Source organism: Buteo buteo, chromosome 2, assembly GCF_964188355.1.
Source record: "Buteo buteo chromosome 2, bButBut1.hap1.1, whole genome shotgun sequence".
Lineage (NCBI taxonomy): Eukaryota > Metazoa > Chordata > Aves > Accipitriformes > Accipitridae > Buteo > Buteo buteo.
In genome coordinates, this window is record NC_134172.1 from 43,849,175 (window position 1) to 43,869,777 (window position 20,603).

Consider the following 20,603-nt stretch of genomic DNA (forward strand, 5'->3'; position numbering starts at 1 on the left):
GTTGGACTAACTAGCATCAGATAGATCACAGCAACTTTTGAGTCAGCCGGTTCTTGGCTGACATGTTGAACTTTTTCAAGGGTTAAGTGGTTATTCTGAATGTACGAAAACACGAGTTTAATCACAAACTTAACACAGATTTTCTACGCATCCTAGCAAATTACAGACTTTTGGATTAAGATACATGAATATATGGAAATACCCTCTGAAAGGTGTAGCTGGAATGTCCTTGTAACACTTCAAATGGTAGGGTATATGTTGGATGCACCGTCAAATGAGCATATAGCATTCATCAGTGCACATGGTGTTTTTCCTAACATCGTGTAAAGAAATACTCTTTAATTCATGGGAGACTGTAGCTTGAGAAAGCTGTAAAACTCTTGCAGAGCCACAGAGCAGATAAATTAAGTAGAACTAATTTGCTAAGACCTTAAGTATGTGAAACTATGTTCCAAATACTGTGCTGCTTTTTCCAGATGAGGACCTGATATTCTTGTTCCACTGTTCATTTCTATTTTCTGGGGTACAACTGTAAATTGTCTCTCTCAATGCACTTATTATATAGCGGCAAGGAAGAATAATGATAGTGGCATTTGGAAATGTTTAAGTTCATTTGTATTCCTTGTACAGATGGCCTCTGCAATCGTAAGTAACAGAGAAATATCCAAGGAATTTTCAGGCGATTAATCCACGTTTAAAACCAGCATCATCCCAACAGCAAGCTGCAGAAAATGCCCGGAATGTTAATAGAAAGTACTTCTGGAAGGAATACTCGGTTGTTGTTTCTTTCCCTTGAAAACCATTTACTGAAAGGGACGTTGTTGATTTATGGTGCCTTCTGTCTGTCTTTCCAGAACTCCAGCGCAGATCATCGGGTTCGACTGGACCTTGGGCTTTGGGACAAATTCAGTGAACTTGCAACAAAGTGCATTATTAAAATAGTGGAATTTGCAAAGCGATTGCCAGGCTTTACAAGTTTGACCATTGCAGACCAGATAACTCTACTTAAAGCAGCCTGCCTGGATATACTGGTATGTATTTTTAACATCATTGTTATGCTACTAATGTATTTTCTATTGCTCTTTTTACTGTAATTGACAGTGAGAGGGGGGTCAAATACTGCCCTGGCCTTATGGTTGCAAACTTGAGCTTACCGGGTAGTGTGGTACAGTCACAAGTGGACTCTAGCACATTACAGACCTGTGTTATGTGGGATGAGCATACTTTTCAAAATAAGTCCTTATAGTTTGTGGATTTCAGTATAGTTGCAAGAAGGGCACATTTTGGTATTGTGGCACTAACTTGAAATATGTGCAACTTTGGAAAAATTTCCTTATTGTTAACGCTGAAGAGAGATCTGATTCTCTTTCCTTCTTCCTCCCTCCAAAACATAATGCTCTGCATAAAGGATACCTAGAAAGACAGTCTGCTGTATAACATTTTAGGAACGTGCTGTACCTGTGGTCATGAGGTGATCCGAGAAACAAGATAAAAATCTTCAGAGTGAGGTTTTTGCAGGTTGTAGAGGGGAACCTGGTGTGCCTGGAGCCCAGCAGGCGCACACCTCCGGCATGCAGATCCCCCTGCTTTCACCAGTGCTGCAGGCACCTATGGAAGTGGACACTGTAATGGAAACTGTACAGATTTTAGCTAAATGTCATTTCATTTTAAATAGGCAAACATACAACCTGCAGATGGGCTTGGAGTTTTGCTCCAGACTTTGCCACTATGTCAAGGCAAACTGTCTTTACTCCCATTGTCTCTGGTTGTTTCTGTTACGCTGACCTTCAGAGGAACCCTCTGGGATCTCAGCATTTCTTTATCGAGACCTTAGAAGTCTTCAGGCTTTTGGTGGCAAATACGCTTCTTATTATTGGTTGTAGCAATAACTTTCAGTAGAACAGTTAGTATTTTCAGCATGTTTTAAACATATTTTAAATGTTTCCTGAGTACAAACCTTCAGGGCTTCATTGAGCCAAGCATGGCCAAGAAGCCCATTATAGGATGTCTACTGTAGATATATTTTTTGGCATGACACAGAATTTTGAACTAGGGAATTTGAAGTAATTGATCTTGGAATTTCTAAAAGTGCATTGCTTCAAACAGGATCATATTGAGGAGGACGTTAACTGCTGTGACCTTTTCCTCTTGTTTTGTCAAAAGCCATTTTGAAGAATCGCATCTAGAAGACATTGATGAAGGAGGAAGAGGGGTGAGAGAGGGGAAGGGTTATCAGTCTCCAGCCTATTAAAAAAGGGAGGGTTGAAGTTGGCCTGCCGTGCTCGAGATTCACCTCTCCTTGTCCCCTTTGTCCAGGCGCTCGTTCAGGCTTGGCCATCTCATCGTTACTGCGTGTGGTCCCTCTGCGGCACAGGGCCATTCATTACCAATTGCATGCCTGTCGTCACCAGCTCTGTCCTGATAAGACGCAGTTACGTTCCCCTTACACTGAAAGGCGTACCATAATCGATAAACTGTGGTGCTGCCTTGAGTGTATTCTGCCAAACACATGGGACAGAAACTGTTTTGCGCTTTGATGTCGTAACCAGTAACAAATGGTTAATGCAGAAACTACCCAAAGATGACGGGGAGGAGTCAGGATATAGCAAGAATCTGCACATCCAAACTCTTTACCCCTAAAACTTCAGCCCTTAAGCTGCCACCCCCTGTTTGCTGCTGCCATGCCCTGGCTCCGTAGCTGCTGGAAAAAGAACACACCGTAATTCTGTAATTGCTCAGGATCCTGCCAGCTCCTGACGCTCTTTGTTGGGGTGGGTAACTGGAGCTTACCTCAGGAGTGTGCACAGGCCCTGTGGCACGGGGTCCCCACGGCAGCTCCGCTCGCTGCTTCTGTCGCCAACACTGGCTGGACGATATCAAATATTTAGGGTAGCCTTTCTGCTTGGGGTTTTATCTGAAGTGCCTAGATAAAGGCACTTCACAGCCTTTGATCAAAGTGACTAAATAAAAGCCTAGTTGTCAGATTAGAAAAAGTAATGAAGCAGGTGGTAAATGGTGACTTTATTTCAACCAATTAATGGATAGAAAGGGTTGATTCTTTAATACAATTCACTACCTTTACTTTGTGGCCATGTGGCAAGCTCTAGTTATAAACTTTATTGAGACCTGTCATTCCTGATCACCTGCTCATTCTCTTTTTTATTTTTCACGAAGCCGGAGGTGTCACATCCGAGCAAGCAGGGCGTAGCGAGTGCCATAGCTACCCGTAGCAGGGAGGAGCTGAGGCTTTTTCAAGAATGGGAGCAGATGAGACGTGGTTGCCATGAAGAGTCCTAACTTCCCTGCGCGACATTTACACAAGCTTTATGTGACTATTTTATGTGCTGCTTAAAAAGAAAAAGGGATAATTACCACCAGCACAGTAATGCGCAGTGCGCGCGCTGTCTGTGAAATGCCCATATCCATTAAACCCACATCACCTGCACATAACCGGAATTGCAGTGCAGCTCTGTATCTTTATTTAAGCTAAACTTCAGTACTTGGAGCGGTGTTTTAATAGCACATATTTCCCCCCAGCAAGCCAGTTCTCCTAATTATGAGTGTTTCGAACGCTTTTTTTTGTTGCGCATTGAGACATGGACGAGCGCTGTTCCCCTTCCTGCTGCGTGAGCGCCCGCTGCCGGTGCCTGCCCGTGGTCTGCTGCGTGAACACGGGCATGGGCCTCACTGCTCTGCACTCACGATCCCGCTGCTGTGCAATTCCCCTGGACCTGTCCCCAGAGCCCCGGCACGTGGGAGGAACAGCGTGGGGCTCCCAGCCCAGCCAGGTAGGGTGGCCGGGCTGTCCCCACCAGCAGGACCCCAGCTTCCCTGCCCGCCTGCCCATCAGCACTGACTATGGGGGGGGACGGGACCCTTAAGCATTTATAGACCCTGCCGAGGGCTCTGCTCCATTGGTTCCTGCGGCCGTGGATGTTTAAAGCCCCCCTTAAACAGGCTGACAAAGGAAATGGTGCCAGGAGCTCAGTAAACTCCGCTGGGTATGTGCCAAAGAATTGTTTTATATACAAACAAGCAAAATCTCTGGAAGGGAAGTAACATCAAGCCTCGCAAGGCAGCTGAAGGTGCCAGTTGAGGATGGTGGAATTTATATCTGCTCTGGTGCCAAAAGTTCCAGGGATAAATATTACTAAAATTACTAAATATTACTAAAATTCAGTCAGTAACCCTCATAAAAGTCAGTACTTCTGTCTGCTGGCCCGGCAGCGGTCGAGCATCACTAGCCTCACCGAGCTCTGGTAAAATGAACGTGGAAAGAGTCCAGAGTCCAGCCTGTCTTAAATCTGATGGATAAAAACCTGAGAAGTCCTTGAACGCTAATCCTTAATAATGTCATTTTTGCTTTCTGCTGTAAAACCCTGAGTGTTAATGCTAGGAAGGCATTTGTGTGTGTGGAGCAACCCGTGCTGATGGGGTATGGCAGCTCCGTGGAGGTTTGTTCATTGTTTCAGAGTCACCTGCTTGGGTTTCTCCTCTCAGGAAACTGTCCCAGGCAGCTAAGGCAGCTAGCATCTAACAACAGGATTTCTTAAAATAAAAGCCCAGCTTGGCCTAACTAATCTGTTTAAAATGAGTAACAATTCTATGGTAGCAACAATTTTGTAAATGCAGCTTTCTGGATGGTTTTGGTTTTGTGCGACCCATAGGGTTTTTGCTTTGCGCTTTGTAACTGGCTCATAGGAACCCCAGATGCTTCATGATATAAATATTCCTTAAAACAAAGGGTCCTTTAATCATGGGCAAGAACCTTATTTATGGCTCCAAGTGGCATTTAAGAGCAGAGTGACAACTAAAATACTTGGCTTGGTTACAAAATCTAAACAACACTGAAGACATTAGGAGGATGTCTTCTAGACAGCAGTTCAGTTTAAAACAGAGAAAGATACCGTGATTTCTTATTCTGAAGTGCTGACATTTCCCATATGTTCTTCAGTGTGTATGAGCTTGAAATCAGCTTCACTTTGACACTGGAAGTTTGCCCGAGAAAGGTTTAGCAACGAATCAGCAATATCCATGGCGTTTTGCAGATCTCGATGAAGGACACAAATTTAAAAAAAAAACAAAAAAAACAAACAAACCAAAAAAACATTTCAAATGATCTGTCTCAGAGTTTAATAACAGCGTGTTGTGGGATAATGTCGAAGGAATGCAGGAGAAACCTGAGACCTGATAGCTGCAGTCAAGCTAAGTGCATTGCAGAAAACGTATAGTTGAGCTTCAGCTGTGCCAGTGCCCAGCAGAGCTGCTGCAGGCTCCTCCAGCACTGTGCAGGCTGGCACAGCATTTAGGTACGAAGCCTGAAGTCTGCCTTTTGCAAAAAGCCGTCCTGCTTGCTGCCTAAGCCTGGAAGTAGCTAAATTCCATGGAACCTTTACGTTTTAGTTCTCAATTTTGCAAGGCCCCTGGAAGTCTCTTTCTGTGCATGCCCACGGGGGCTCTAGGCTGAGTCACCTAACCTCAAATCCATTCCCGATGAGGATCCAGCCTGGAAGTCTTCCTCTGCGTTAGCCCTGGGGGGCTGTGATCTGGTAGGTCTTTGCTGAGCACCCCTAGCACGCACCCCCAAAAGGAGCAGAGCTTTATGGCACCCGGGGGGTGAGCACGGAGAGCTTCACGGCGGGGGAGCCAGCAGCCTGTTGTATGGCAAGAGGCGCGCGTTCGGCTGCCGGGTTGTTCGGGATGACCGCTCTGGAGAACCCCAGTCCCTCCGGGCCGGGAGTCTCTGGGCAGTGCGGCGCTGGCAGCCGGTGTCCAGACTTGCCCTCGGAGGGAGGGTACGATGGAACTGTACCTGCCAGCTCTGCTTGGGCAGCTGCCGGTGAGGCTGCGGGCAGCCTTCAGGAAACACCGTGGCGTTGCCCAATTTAGCTCCAAGTCCTGCTACGCTAATTTGTTGGGCTGGCAGTCCTGCGGTTTGGAGGGAGGAACTCTTGTTACTAAGGCTTATCAATTAAAATAGCACCGGAATAAAAGGGGCTGCCTTTCTCCCTAGCTGAGCTAAGGGAAAATTAGTACCACTTAAGAAGTACAGAGCCTTGTTCCTCCACAAGTTGGATACCTGATCATCACAGGCCACATACCCTTACTGGAAGGCAGCTACTCTATATGCAGGCTTCAGATGGGGAGGACTGCACTCCAGTTTCTCTTGCATGCCATTAGAGAAGTAAACCAAGTAGCTCTTGGGTTTCTCAGTAAGCATGCAAAGTTTTCAAACCTAGCTTTTCTTAAAAACAAACTCTGCATGTTTCTTCTCCTTTCTATACAAGCCTTTTAATGATTTAAAAGAATAACCAACAGTGAACTTCAGGAGAGAGAACTGCTGGTGGTTACTGGCAGGGCAGAATATGGTAAACATGCTGTCTCTTATTGACAGGTGCCATATTTTACAATGTTAATTTCTGCTAATAATCCTGAAATACAATTTGGCTATTACATAAAACCTTTGGAGTTACCAGCAGCCTTTTAAGATCACGTATATTAGTTGGGGAATTTGTGGTCAGTGAAGAATTTGAGTGCTGTGCGTTTGTATTTGTGCCTCTCTTTGTCATTGATTCAAGTAATTTCAAGAGCTTGTTTTCATTCAGGGGTAGGGGAATGATGTGAAACATGCCTGTCCAACCCCATAGAGTCTCAGTGCTTCGATGTATACCCACAATGTGAGATAAGATTATTGCTGAGATAAATAGAAAATAGTTGAAGAGCCTTCTGCAGAAATACACCCTACTAAGTCTCTTACTAAGGAATTTAAGAAGAGAAATAAAGGCTTCCCTGTAGGTCTTTTACATGCTATGTCCTCCTCGCTCTCCTCCCTGCTTATTTGGAGCAGTGTTGCCAGGCAAAGATGAAAAGTGGGAGAACCAAGCCCAGACTGGTCAGCTGCCAAGTGCTGGGGCCTCTGACTCAGAGCTTCGGCAGCTATAGGAATAATTAAAATTCTCCCTGTGCTCACTTATGTTTGTGTAAATCTTTTTTGTTGAGTCTTTAAAACCAAGTAGGATGGCTGTATGGGAAATAAATATAGTCAAGCCCTGAAAAAATATAGCTGTAGTCTTAGCCTAGCTAATCAGCTAGACTTCTACAAGGTTTTATTTTAGTTTAATTTAGGGATAAGCCTTCTCCCACCTCTGATTACTTTAAACATTAAGCATTGAGATATATATATAACAGAAATATGTCAACATGATGGACATATCTTTTATTTGATTCTTAAGGCAGCGTTCATTAATAGCAGCTGTACAAATGAGCCCGTGCCGTACACAGTCTTATCACGGGACGCATCCTGGGTCTGCTCTGAGAGGCAAAAGCGTTCACGCACTCACTCTCTGGCCGTGCTGCCACCTCCGCCGTGACAGCACTGTTGACACTGCAGTTACCCCAGAGGCATTTACTAACAAAATGCAGAGCATCCTTGGTGTTTTATTCATGTGTTTTGCATTCCTCCGTGTCCAGTTAGAGGTGTGAATCCCCATCCTCCCCTCGAACACTCTCTCGTCTGGGGTCAGTGCTGGGTAGCTGTCGGCATTCAAGGAAGCTTGCCAAAACCAACGCTGCCTGGGCTTGCACGGGAGTGAAGGACACAGTCAGCAGCGGGAAGATAGGCTTTGCACCAGGCAGGCAGGGCGCGCGCCCTTACCATGCCCAGGGCTCAGGATGGGGGAAGCGCCAGAGCCTCAAGGAAGGCTGGAGGCCAACAGGCTGGTGAGGGGGTTCGGTGTTACAGCACACGCAAGTAACAACAAGTGTAAGAGAAGAAAAGCTGGGCCAACTGCTCAGGCTGCCGGCTGGGCTGCCGGCAGCCCCGCACGCTGCGCTGTCGAGGTTCAAAGTTCGATAATCCATCCGCTCAGGTGCGAGCTCCCAGGCTGGCAAGGCAAGCGGCGCTCCGTGGAGACCATAACTGCAGCTGCTCGGGAGCAGGAGGGCTTTGCACTGCTCTCGGGGTGCTCACGCAGGGCTGTGTTCACACAGCGGTGTTCTCCTGTCTGCTGTCTCGGACAAAAGGAAGGCACCCCAAAGCACGAGTTGCATTCTGCCTCTTTCACCAACTCACAGCTGTCTGCGTTCGCTCACACAAGATACTGCAGAGACACTCTGTCCTTACCAAAGACACAACCCAGACAAGCACTGTCATGCAAAATTGATCCCCCAAATCAATGAAATATGTTTATATGTGTTCAAAGAGGTGAGATATTTTTATGATCTTGCTGGATCAGATCAACAGTGCGAGAGCATTTTAAAGTTAGGTCTGTAGAGCGTACTAATTAAAGAGCGGTTTATGTGAGTATTATGGTAATGTTGGTGACATGTAAGTGGCGAGAATTGCGAAGAAGTTTTATTTCATAACTGGGGGAAAATTTCTGTTCTTAAGTTTCTGTTACAAAAAATACCCATAGTCAATGGAGTATATTTATGTTGTACCAGAGAATTTTTGTGCTACTAGACCTGAACAAACTGGAGTTTGATTTTGGATTGTTTTGACGTGACCGTGTAGTGCAGTTCCGTGGGTCATTTGCCACCATCGAGAAAATGCAACAAACCTCTCATGGATTGAATTCTTCAGGTTTTTTGGTTTTTTTTTTTGTTTTTTGTTTTTTTTTGTTTTTTGTCCTTCCACAGATCCTTAGAATTTGCACAAGATACACACCAGAACAAGACACCATGACCTTTTCAGATGGCCTTACCCTAAACCGAACTCAGATGCACAACGCCGGATTTGGCCCACTGACTGATCTCGTGTTCACGTTTGCCAACCAGCTCCTGCCTTTGGAAATGGATGATACAGAAACAGGTCTCCTTAGTGCCATCTGCTTAATCTGTGGAGGTATCGTACAGCACGAACTCAGATGCATTTGAAATAGACACAATAATGATTATCTTCAGTTCTGTTTTACTTGTTTGGCTTTCCTGTACTAAAACATATATATAAAATATATATATATGTAATATTACTATATATGTTATATAAACCACTTAACACTGCAGGTTCGTTTTCCACTGGTGATGGTTATTGGTTTTATTATTGATATGTTTTTAAATGAATCGAATCATTCTGTCAAGCAACCGATCCTATTATTTGCTTGATAAAGGACTACAGGATATATCCAGCTGCATTTCTTTATAAGCGATATATGGGTACCTGTATGAATGACCTTTGTTACGGCAAGATGCCCGTTGCACAGCTTTTAGTCATAAATATAATTGCATGCATACGTGTATAGTTACATTCACACAGAAGTCTTCAATGATAACTTTCTTTAGAAAAAAAATAGATTATACTTTGAAATGAGCATAGTGGCACTGATGACGTGATTTGGGGGGGGACTGATCACAACTTGAAAGGGACATTGTCAAGTAAAATCAGGTAGAATCATGGTTTTAAATACAAAAAGCGAAGTTGCAGATAATTTCCAAAATCCTCTGTAAATTTCTGTTATTTTAATCCCCTAGTCTCTCTCTTCCTTTGCAAAATCTGGACCAGCAGTAGAAACACACCTTGTTTAGCTGGGCCATTTTTTTTAAATGCAAACTGGGTGCTACCAGAGCATGTTTAAAAAACAACTCAGTCTTTGCTGACAATGGCCCTTTAGTACAAAATCATTCCGATTTTATGTGTCTCTAACCATAGCCCATCAAAAGCATTGATGGGTTCTGAGATGTCATTAATATGTGACTGGTGTATCCTGGTTCATGGGTGACATTTGTTGTCACTCAAGCTAGCACTGCCATCTGCTGATACCTGATGGTAACTCACTTTATTTTAGTATCGATACAAAAAATAAATTAGTGGTTAATCTCTTTGTATACCTAGGTAGCTTATCACTGACGCATACACAATTAATTCTGAAATACTGTTTGCAGCAAGGTGTTTTCCCCTTGGAGAGGGAGATACAAGAGCAAACCGGTAATTCCGGACCACTCAAATGACAAACCTTTCCAGTCACCAGGAAAAATGAATCTAAGTTTGAGAAAGCCATGGTTTATCCTCTTCCTGTGGCATACTCACTACAGAGTGTGGGTCATAATTGGAGAGAAAGATGAAATTCATGGAGTTCTAATCAAGAACATGGAGGAGCTTCTGTGATTTGCAGTTTGTAAAAAAAAATATACATATACATATATATATATTTAAAATCATACGAGCAATATGATACTTTTCTACAGATCGCCAGGACCTTGAAGAACCAATGAAAGTGGATAAGCTTCAGGAACCATTGCTTGAAGCACTGAAAATTTATATCCGAAAGAGACGACCCAACAAGCCTCATATGTTCCCAAAGATCTTAATGAAAATCACAGATCTTCGTAGCATCAGTGCAAAAGGTACAGTGCCTCCCAGTAATTTGGCAATAGTCAGTGTTATGTTTCAGAGGAAACTGGCCTAGAGACCTGGGTTGTTATTTTTTTAATATGTCAAAGAAAGGTCCTTGTGACCTTTCTCTTCTCTTCTCTTCTTCTTTATGTAACTCCCATGTTTAAATTGGTTCTACTGTAAACATACATGGTGCTACATTCTTCATGCAACTTAGGGTAGAGGTAGGTTAGCAAATCATTAGCACGAACCCTTTGTTAGTCATTTTAAGACAAGATAAACCCCTGAATTAAATCTTTGTTAATGTTTACAAGGGGGTGCAGGTCAACATGTACTTTGTATCACTAATGGCTTTCAAAAAAACAAAGTCTGTTTACAGACATCAGAGAAGACTTCTGCATCCAAAATCCCCCTAAACTGTGGTGTGACGTACTGAAGATTTAGAACTGATTTGATCCAGGAATTTGGAGATTCAGCATCTCTAATCCAAACTCACTATGTTTACTCATGGATCAATTTTACTTCAACATTTTGTGTAGTCTCGCATGCGATCGATTCATCATGTGAAACGCACACAGTCTAAGCGCTATCACATAAATTCTCTAAACACGAGTATAGTTGAACGCTTCCATTTCACCAGAGAGGTTCCCTGGTTAGTGCTTTGTCCCTGGACACCCGCAGCCTGAGAGGGGAAGCTGGGCAGCTGTTCTGAAAGCAGCAGTGGATGGTCAGCGCTGCGTCAGCTCGTTAGCAGCCTCTGCGCATGCCTGGGCTGTGGAGTCGAAGGTGACTGTGTTCCTCTCGTTTGTGTACCCCTATATCTCCCCAGGACCCAGTTCCAGACGTGTCTAGCTGTTCGGTATCTGTTCACCTCCAGCCTTTCTGCGGAGCTGTATCAGAGTTGTGCCAGCCTGAATACAGAGTCCAAAGTGCTACCATTCTCATTTTTTAGTTTTTGATGCAGTTCCACTTTCTTACTATGCTTATTCAGCTACAGATTTGCTACCCCTGACAGATAAGCAAGCACATGAGCTTGTACGTACAGGTACCTATGTAGCTATAGACTGGATTTATGCTTTTGAAAAAATTACTGATTTCCTTTGACCTGGTTTTTGAGAAGACTTCAGGGAAAAAAACCAGCTGTTAAATCACTCAAATGCACTTATTTTACATTAAAACCTGAACTGTTATACTTTAAACAATATAGATCTGTTAAAAGATGAAGCTATACCTATGTTTATAAAAAGAAGTGAGCAATTTAATTGGATTGGTTAGTACCTAAAGAGTAACTTAGAAGGGAAACACCAGACCTGGAAGCAAAACTATCCTAAAAAGGAACCGCTTACCAGGTTACCCCCCAGTAAAGCAAGCTCCATCCAACTGAATCCACAAAATAAACTTACCGCAGTACTGAGCTATAAAAATATTTAGGGGGAGCCCTTTCGTTCTACTGTTCTTGCTTGTGGGAAATCTATTTCCACTTTCCTGCTTCTTTGCCAGAGCCCTCCAGCTCCCTCAAGAATATGGCTCTGTCTCTTTATGTTCAATGCACAAGAAAAAGGATTCTTCTTTCCATTCTAACATAAGTATTTAATTATATCATTAATGTTTTATAGTAGAACTAAATCATACCAAAGGACTGGTGATGTCCTGGAGGGGTGGGTGTGTCCTGAGTTTCATTTGAAAAGATGTACATTAGAAGATAATGACTTTTGATGGTACATGATCCCTGAAAGCAATTACCAAAGTAAGCATGAACTGAAAAGCCTGAGAACGGCTCCTTATACTGGAGTTCCTTACACAACTACATTCTTCTGTGGTGTTAGATGTATTGTAACAAAAGAACTAAGTATTTGTGGGACTGAAGCAAGAGACCATCTTCCAAGCTCTCTTATCCCAGTATTAAATTGTATGGTTGCAAGACCTGAAAAATTACTGTGGCTCTACACTGGAATAACCACACAAACACTTGGTACTGCCACTGACCTGCTCTGTACCAGCAGAAAGCAGATATTTAACATGGCCAAATTCAGCTCATTAACACTGCTCTGACTACAGCTGGTTTTCAGAGCAGCTCTCGGCATAATTCTGCATTAATTTCTTTCTAACCATAGTGCTTGCTCCTTTGTCCCTAACAGTTATTTAAGAGACTTTTTAATCAGCATTCAATTGGAAAGTTGCTCATTGCCTTTGTAGATGATTTTGAAGCTTCTCGGTTAAGACATGAACATAAGCACTCCATTCCACTCTGGAGTTACCACCGTGAGTGACAGCGTGCTCTCTCCAGCATGTACATTGCAGCAGCATGGATAAGCAGAATCTATCCAAAGGTTCTCTCCTCTGGAATGGTTCTTCGATAACCAGACTATTTTCTCTTTAATTTTTTTGGCTCTTCTTGCCTTCCTTCACTTGTAAAAAGCACAGATTCCTGTTCCGTTAGACTCAAATTTTAAGATGATCAGGAATCCTATGCAACCGACCAGGTATTCGAATGCTGAATTTATGGCTGTAAATTGCCTGGTGTTGTCCTGGTAAGAAAAAGCTTTTTCCCTGTCAGCAGCAAAATATGTAAAGCACATTCATGCTTCGGTGTGGAACAGAATCTTGCTCTATATCCTCACTTTATTTGAGGTGTAATCCTAAATACTCCTGTCTCTTTATGGTCCTCACCACTCAGTAGCTGAATGTTTAACTTACTTTCAGTCCTTCAGCTGTAGCACTTGTTTACAACAGAACGTTGTACTTCCTGAAGCTGTATTAGTGTTACTGCTGACTGTTGAGGGCTTTCTGAACATGGCTTGCCTATCACTGTAAGCAGCAGCAACACAGAGCAACCGCAGCAGCTGAACCCTCCTGCTTTACAGATCAGGCTTTCCCAGCAACAGCCTTTCTTTTCACTGAGAAGTTTTGTCCATCCAGCATTTATGGATTCCTAGGGTTGTAGTAACTTACTTATTAATCCCCAAGCAGTTCCTTCAGAGTTAACTGCCTGTTTTTTAAATGCAGGCTGCTGCTCATGCCATACCCCTGCATACCAACGAAGCACAGTGCTTCCTGGGAGCACTGAGTCAGGTCTTGTGCAAGTTATGAGCAAAGTGTGAGGTGGCTGCGTGTTCATACAACCTTCCCTGTATGCCTGCCATGTTCAAGCAGCCTTAACACATCTTAGGAGCATCAGGCACTATCATGGGGGGTTTTTTCCCCCTAAACTAGTGTTAGTTGTTTGCTCACAGTCTGAGTAGTAAGGATTGATGTAGTAATTTAGTTTAACCCTACACACACTAGCCTGCAAAGCCATCTCCATATAAAAATACCTGTTGTTACACTTGACAAGGCCAAACACTGAACAGTTAGCTTAAGTCAGTCAGTCAGATGTAAACAGTAGTAGTATTTCTGTGTACTTTTGTGGTTAATTAGCACAAGAGAAGATGCCTGAAAACTACAGAAGGCAGCTTCACAAAAAAAGTATCCTTCTGCCTGAATTAGTTCTTTTATAAAACAACTGTTTGTTAAATTTGGATTCTTGTTTCAGAGTTTTCTGTATGGGAAAGAAATGTTCTGACTTACGTCGCTGCAGTTCTCTCACAGGATTCACCTCACCTATTTAACACAAATCAGCCAGAATTGTTGTCATTCTATAGTCTTTGCAGATCCAGTACAGATTAAAAACTGTAAAGTATATTCCAATTTATAGACATCTACGTGATCACAGTTTCATTTTTCAGTATAATTTAATGGCATTCTGGTTCCTTCTATGAAAAGAAGCAGTTCATCTGATTTACCTGTATTGTAATATGAGTTGCTATGTCATAATTTAAAATTAATTTAAGGATTACTCATGTAACTCCTTTTTCTTGTAATGAATGAAGTCATTCACTTATATGATTTTGTACGCAAGAAGTATAGGAGGAGACGCCAAAGCCATTAAAATAACATACCTTGAAACTTCTGCTGACGATGTTAACAAAAAGGAAACTGTACAAATCATACTAATGGAAAGGACTTTTTGTTTTCTTTTTAAAGGTGCAGAACGTGTCATTACATTGAAAATGGAAATTCCTGGATCCATGCCCCCACTTATTCAGGAAATGTTGGAGAACTCTGAAGGACACGAACCACTGACACCAACCTCAAACGGCAATACTGCGGAACACAGTCCTAGTATCTCACCTAGTTCAGTGGATAACAGCAGTGTCAGTCAATCCCCCATGGTGCAATAAGACATTTTCCAGCTACTTCAGACATTCCTAATACCTTATGTACAGGGATGAAAAGCAAGAAAAACATTTTTACTGCTGCTTAGTTTCTGGACTTAATATATATCTATATATGTGTATATATATATAGATAAAAACTCAACAAGGACCAAGAAATTTTCATATGTATCGATATATACTCCTTGCTGTTTAAACTCTTAAAACTAGAAAATGCAAACTTTTGAAACTCTAAATCAGCCATTTCATGCAAAAAATAGTTAAGCTTCTGTTTTCTCCTCTGAACATTCAAGACTGCATGGTGACAAGACAGATCTCAAACTTTAAATTCTGGTTGCATTTCTGATGACTTTGTACATACAAATGTATGGCTGTATTTTCCATACTGGATGTTTGGTGCTTTCCTTTTGTCTCATACCTGAAATGATCAAGACACCAACCATATGAAATGGACTACTGTACACATCCAGAAAAGGAAGTTTAAAGGACTGTCTGATTTAGTTTAATATGAAAACTTGTCTTTGATGCCCTTGGTTTGCATCTCCTTCCTTGTAAAAAGTATACAAAAATTCACTGCACTAGCAGAAGAGACATCAGTATCAGCATTAACTGCCAGATCAGTTATTCAGATGTCATTTGTTCCACTGTTAATGTCACTTTAAAATTTAAAGAAGTGGTTTCTTACCTGGCTGGTGACCTAGCTACACGATTAACTACTACATTTCTACAGTAGTGATAGCCTCCAAGGCAGAAACACTTTTTAGTGTTACCATGTTTTTGTTTACCTGTTCACAAGCCATTAGGGAAACTTTGTGGGATGATAACCAGCAGACTCATCTACAGCTTTTGAATTGGCAAGTCTAGGGTATTTCCTTAAGAATCGACTGCCAGGAATTAGCTGGGTTATCCAGCCTTCCAGGTGCTAGGGAAGTACAGCTAGGACTTCCAGAAACACAAGGAGAGAATCTGCCTTCTTGGCCTTGTTAAATCACCATGAAGCAGAGTGAAAACTGTGGTAGAATGGTTAACAGATTTAAAGTGTCAGTTTCTTAGGTTTCATTTAAAGCACTAGTGGATTTTTTTTTTTTATATATTCTAGCAAGTCTGTGATGTACTTTCACTGGCTCTGTTTGTACATTGAGATTGTTTAACAATGCTTTCTATGTTCATATACTGTTTACCTTTTTCCATGGAGTCTCCTGGCAAAGAATAAAATATATTTATTTTAAAAAAAAAAAAGTGTGTAGAAGTAGTCCCTCCAGCCCAAATTTTACACACACAGAGTAGTTTTCCATTTTTTAATGTTTAAACTCCATTTCAAAAAGCAGGTTTGCTGTTTGCAACCATGACAATTAAAATGTGCTTTAGCACAGCTGTCTAGAACATTTCTACAAGCCAGTCAGACAAATACATGACATTTCAATGAGTAAAAAAGAGCATAAAACTGTAGGTGTAAGAACAAAATGTTAAAATGCCTACACACAATAATAAAAACCATCAATTACATTATCACATAAAATAAGTCAAATGTACAAAAGTTTGCGACAGAAGGGACAAAAGGACAACACAAGATAGTTGTTGGAAAACATTTGTGTGCTCTTTGGGCACTTAATTAAACATATCAAAATCATCATCTTCATCAGACTCTGCAAAATATTTAACTTCTTTTCTAGCCCGGCCTGTCCGTGGCTTTGGGGCAGTTTCGGAGGCAAAGCCTGACTGAAAGATTTCCACATCAGAATCCTGGTCAAAAGCAGCCTTCTTGGATTTCTTTAGAAAAGAAACAACAAATCAGTTGTGATGCTGTGTACATTTTCCGTTTTAATATTCAGAACTGAAGAAAACCTTCTCTAACATAACATCTAATTTCTAAACACACCTAGACCTCCATTATCTATTAGCAAACTATAATAACAACATGTACCTTTTATGCAAAGTAATCCATTAGGTTCTTTTTACAAGGAGAAAAGAGCATAGATGGAACTGACCTTGCTTGGTGTTGATTTAGGTGTTTTCTTCCCAGGGTTGTATTCACCTTCATTTTCTGAACTGGATGCTTTCCTTTTCTTTGCCCCTCTACCTTTTCCTAGGTGAGAGAATAAGATTTAACTTTGTTTTCTTTTTTTTTTTTTTTTAATAAAACTCCACACTTCAGCAAACAACAACAAAAAAAGCTAGTGAAATTACTTTAGTATGTCTACATGTTAAAGTTCAAATTTAGTTTACAACTCGAGCTTCTTCATAGCAGCAGTAAAATACATTTTATTTTCTCAGTTTTAAATCTTTTATGCTTCTTCCAAAGTTACCATTCACCCTAGCAATTCAAACTGTCAGTTCAAGACAGGGATACATTTCATTCGATCAATGACTTCTACACTTCTGAAGTACTACAAGTCCTCAGTCACCTTCTGTACTGATTACACAGCATTAATTCATGTTTACTATTTAGTAAATTTACTGTTAACCTCAACTATCAACACTGGCACATCCTTTACAGACTCCTCTGGTTACACTGCTTGGTGCACTGTGTTGCAAGTACTCTGACAACTGAGAACTAGCATACCAAAGAATTGGTTTAAAAAGCCTGAAATGACTACTTACTAGAATTACTACCAGAATTTTACTGTCTTGTAAAAAGCTGAGATCAAAAAAAAAAAAAGCAGTATCCAGTAAAACTGATGATGAACAAAAAAAAGAAGGGGGTTGGAGCTGTTTGTTAAATACATTCCCAACAGTGAAGGTCAGATAGATGATAAGTTCACACCTTGTTTGTCAAGAAAAGTCAGTACACTATATTTGTCACAGAAGAGGCTCATGGCCGAATAATCTACTAGCAATTAATTTAATAATAAATCAATGTGGTGCTAGTTTTAGAGACACTAGTTCTGCTTCTTTATAAAAGTGACTGTGAACCTGTGTTACAGAGAATATAGATGTGAGTGTTGAGCAGCACAGCACCAAAACTCTTACCTTTGGGTGCTGCAGTCTTCTTTGGAATGCCGAATTCTGAATCTGAGTCAGAGTTTACAGTTTCCACCTTCTTGGCCTTGGGAGCTCTTTTAGGTTTAGGGGGCACATCTAGTTTTGCTGTTAGAAGTTAGAGATACTAAATATGTTAAATTCACATATCGGTTAGAAGTATTAAATTTTATTAGATACTTCAATTACAGCATAAATGGCAGATATTAAAACAAGATGAGCGGTTTCTGCACTTGGGGAAAATGCACTTCACCTTCTATGCTAAAACTGCATGGAATAAACAGGAGGTTTCCTTTGTCATACTTTGAGATGTATCAGTGCATTCAGGAAGTTCCAGTGTTTTTGATTAAATACTTTTTCATCTTTTTGAGCACAAAACAGGTTACCAGTAACTAAAGCAGCAACAGAAGTTCTCCATGTTGGATACTTTTTTAAACACGTTTGGATACATTACGGTGATTACAGATACAGCTTGCTGCTTGTGACATTTTTGCCTTCACAGTGGTACAACTGCAGGACAACCTTCCTCACGATTACTGCAGGAGTTTGAGAGACAGTGCATCTGACTTACTTACTTACTTACTCTGTGACATTGTTTTCTGTCAATCTATCTCAGTGAAAAGGAACTTCAGAAAAAGCAGAAAGGACAGGAAAGGGACATATCTATCTGTGCATTTCTTACAGAATTTCAATTACTGCTATGCAACTAGTCTTGCTATCTTTAAGAGACAATCATTGGTATGTTCACACAATGGGTGACTAGGGATAGAATCACAGAATCACTTAAGTTGGAAAAGACCCTTGATTAAGATGATCAGATAATGTGTTCTATGTGCTTACAGACAAGTTGGTCTTTTGCAGAAGCCTCAGATATGCTACTGACCTACCCTCTATCAGCCACGAATACCTCAAAGGTGATGGGACACACATAAAAAACACTCCAAATACCAGAAATATGGATGTTTGTGAGAACTCAAGCTTTCATTTATGGTATCACTAGAGAAATGCATTCAGACAACAAGAGTGTCTCCACAAACTTTTTGGCTATGATGCCTTCAACTGCTACCCACTGAAGAGTCACTGCACAAAGAAAGACGGTTATGTCTTTCCAGCTTTTTGTGATAATACCTACTGGGTAGTCCAAGTATCAGGTCCTGACAATATAAAAAAAAAATAAAGCCACCTTTGGCATCATGGATGGGGGGAAAAAAAAAAAGGTGGTGTTGGCTATGGCAGCATTTCAGGTAAGACTTGGGGAGGGAAGGAACAATGCTTGGGATGGAAGTCAGGAACTATATTTGAAAGCAACTTACTTAAAATAGGTCTCTCTAGGTATCTCGGCTGTATTAGCATGAAGTAAAACTCAGTAAGCCACAAAGACCTACCAGTCAGCCTGGAAAAAGTACACAGCAACTGAACGCAGAAAGAATACTTTCTAGAAGCATCACCAAAAGTAAGCAGCTCATTATCAGTAAAGGAGGGGACAGTGTTACCTAAGGTACATGATTTTAGGTCCCATAAGGCAACAAAGTCCTTCAGACAGGAAAAAGCTTACTAGCATAAGAAACAGACTAGGGGGCAAGGAAGGGAAAGATTCAGAAGTTTCATCAACTTGAAGATGACATGCAGAAATTGTGACCAGGAGAAACTTAGTAGAAGGGATCCATTTTAGGTCTAGGTGACATTTAACATCAGGAGCTGAGATTTAGACATCCTCCTACAGGATTGTGTATGTTTTGGCCAGGTAATTGTGCCTTGCACAGTTCCTCGTGCTGTTAATGGGAAATTTGTGTATCATCAGACAGAAGCCAAGTATACTCCATTAAAAGTACTACCCAGCACATACACCATGTGATGTAACTCTTCAGCTGGCCCCGAGTCCTCGAGTTTGTTAGCTGATGTTAGAAAAGGGGTAGACTTATCACTAACAAACAAGGAACTGGGGAGAAGGAAATAACTGGGTAATGAAAGAGACGTATGACACACTGCCAAAACACTACACTTGTTCTTCCCTTGAAACAGAGCCTGTCATCACTGGTCAACTCCTGTGAAGTCTGCCTGCAGAACACCAAGTATGAAAGATGGCAAACCTCCTAATCGTTATCTGGTGGCTGAAGTAATAGTGTCCATGGCTTCCAGAACATGCATGTCCCTCTGTACTAACTCTAGTAGGATTTTGACCTGCTGCCTTAGATTATATACCTAATGCCTGCACAAGTAGGAAGGATCTCTGACAGCAACTAGAACGCAGTCAGCTCAGCCAAGCTCTCCGCTGGGTATCATGACATGAAACAGAAGTCTGCGGTGGGGTCAATGTACACAGGCTCTCAAGAAGCCCAAGTTTTTGGTAGAAAGTCCAGGAATTATCAGTCCTACAGCTGATGCAAAGGGTACATCTCTCTGCTAGAATCTCAATAGCTGGGCTGTTCAAGGTGAGCAGCTGCTTCTAATGAAAGAGTAAGACTGCTTTTCAAGATTTCCCTTAGGCTTAAAGCACTACAACCACAGACCTGTCGAACAGTGCATGGAAAGCAAGCTCAGCAGTCTCTTGATCCTCTGTAGCGAACACCAGAGGTCAAGAAATTCCATCTCAAATTGATCGAAGTCTGAAAAGAAGCTGAATGAACTCATTGAGAAGGGAGTGGTGCTGTACAGATAGCAAGGCACAACAAATGGTTCTTCAGTTTCAGCTTTCCATCCTTACAAATCCAAGCTCTGAAGTCGCAGAAAATCAAACAACTCTGGAACAATTGTTTCAGCCACACAACAGGCATTCCCAGTGTGAGAGTGAGTGGATAGAACATTACACCAGAAAATGGGTTTTGAAGGGGCTGCTGATACAGGGTATGAAGATAGACTTAGAATCAAGGAGACTACTAAAAGGATACCAGATGAGCAATGAACTAAGCATGCTAGGTTATCACTGCACTGTCAAACTGTGATCATGAAACTGTGGTCATGTCTAATCTGGGCAAAGGAGAAGAGATGAAAACTGGTGAAAGCAACCTGTCACACTGTCAAGCACTGAGAAGGAGACTGTGTCCCCAAGGCTACTCTGAAGGCAAATATTTAACTTTTGC

At 41.6% G+C, this 20,603-nt stretch overlaps 2 protein-coding genes across 11 annotated transcripts in view; one reads left to right on the plus strand and one right to left on the minus strand.

The window, feature by feature from the left end:
• The window catches only part of RARB (retinoic acid receptor beta), a 336,213-nt gene extending 320,442 nt beyond the window's left edge, over positions 1 to 15,771 (plus strand). For 5 of the 9 annotated variants that reach the window (XM_075052527.1, XM_075052561.1, XM_075052536.1 and 2 more), the window contains 4 exons: positions 855 to 1,031; positions 8,638 to 8,842; positions 10,183 to 10,341; positions 14,354 to 15,770. In XM_075052527.1, coding sequence (XP_074908628.1) covers positions 855 to 1,031; positions 8,638 to 8,842; positions 10,183 to 10,341; positions 14,354 to 14,550 — 738 coding nt within the window. In that variant the 3' untranslated portion in view covers positions 14,551 to 15,770. Of the gene's footprint in view, positions 1 to 854; positions 1,032 to 8,637; positions 8,843 to 10,182; positions 10,342 to 14,353 lie in introns of all 9 variants that reach the window. The other 4 variants (XM_075052493.1, XM_075052503.1, XM_075052512.1 and 1 more) reach the window with 1 other exon arrangement.
• Positions 15,772 to 15,828: 57 nt separating this feature from the next.
• TOP2B (DNA topoisomerase II beta) overlaps positions 15,829 to 20,603 on the minus strand; it is a 70,842-nt gene continuing 66,067 nt past the window's right edge. For both annotated transcript variants that reach the window (XM_075052481.1, XM_075052473.1), the window contains exons 34-36: positions 17,515 to 17,631; positions 16,533 to 16,630; positions 15,829 to 16,314 (exon numbers count right to left, since the gene is read on the minus strand). In XM_075052481.1, the coding sequence (XP_074908582.1) occupies positions 16,153 to 16,314; positions 16,533 to 16,630; positions 17,515 to 17,631 (377 nt within the window). In that variant the 3' untranslated portion in view covers positions 15,829 to 16,152. The remainder of the gene's footprint in view (positions 16,315 to 16,532; positions 16,631 to 17,514; positions 17,632 to 20,603) is intronic.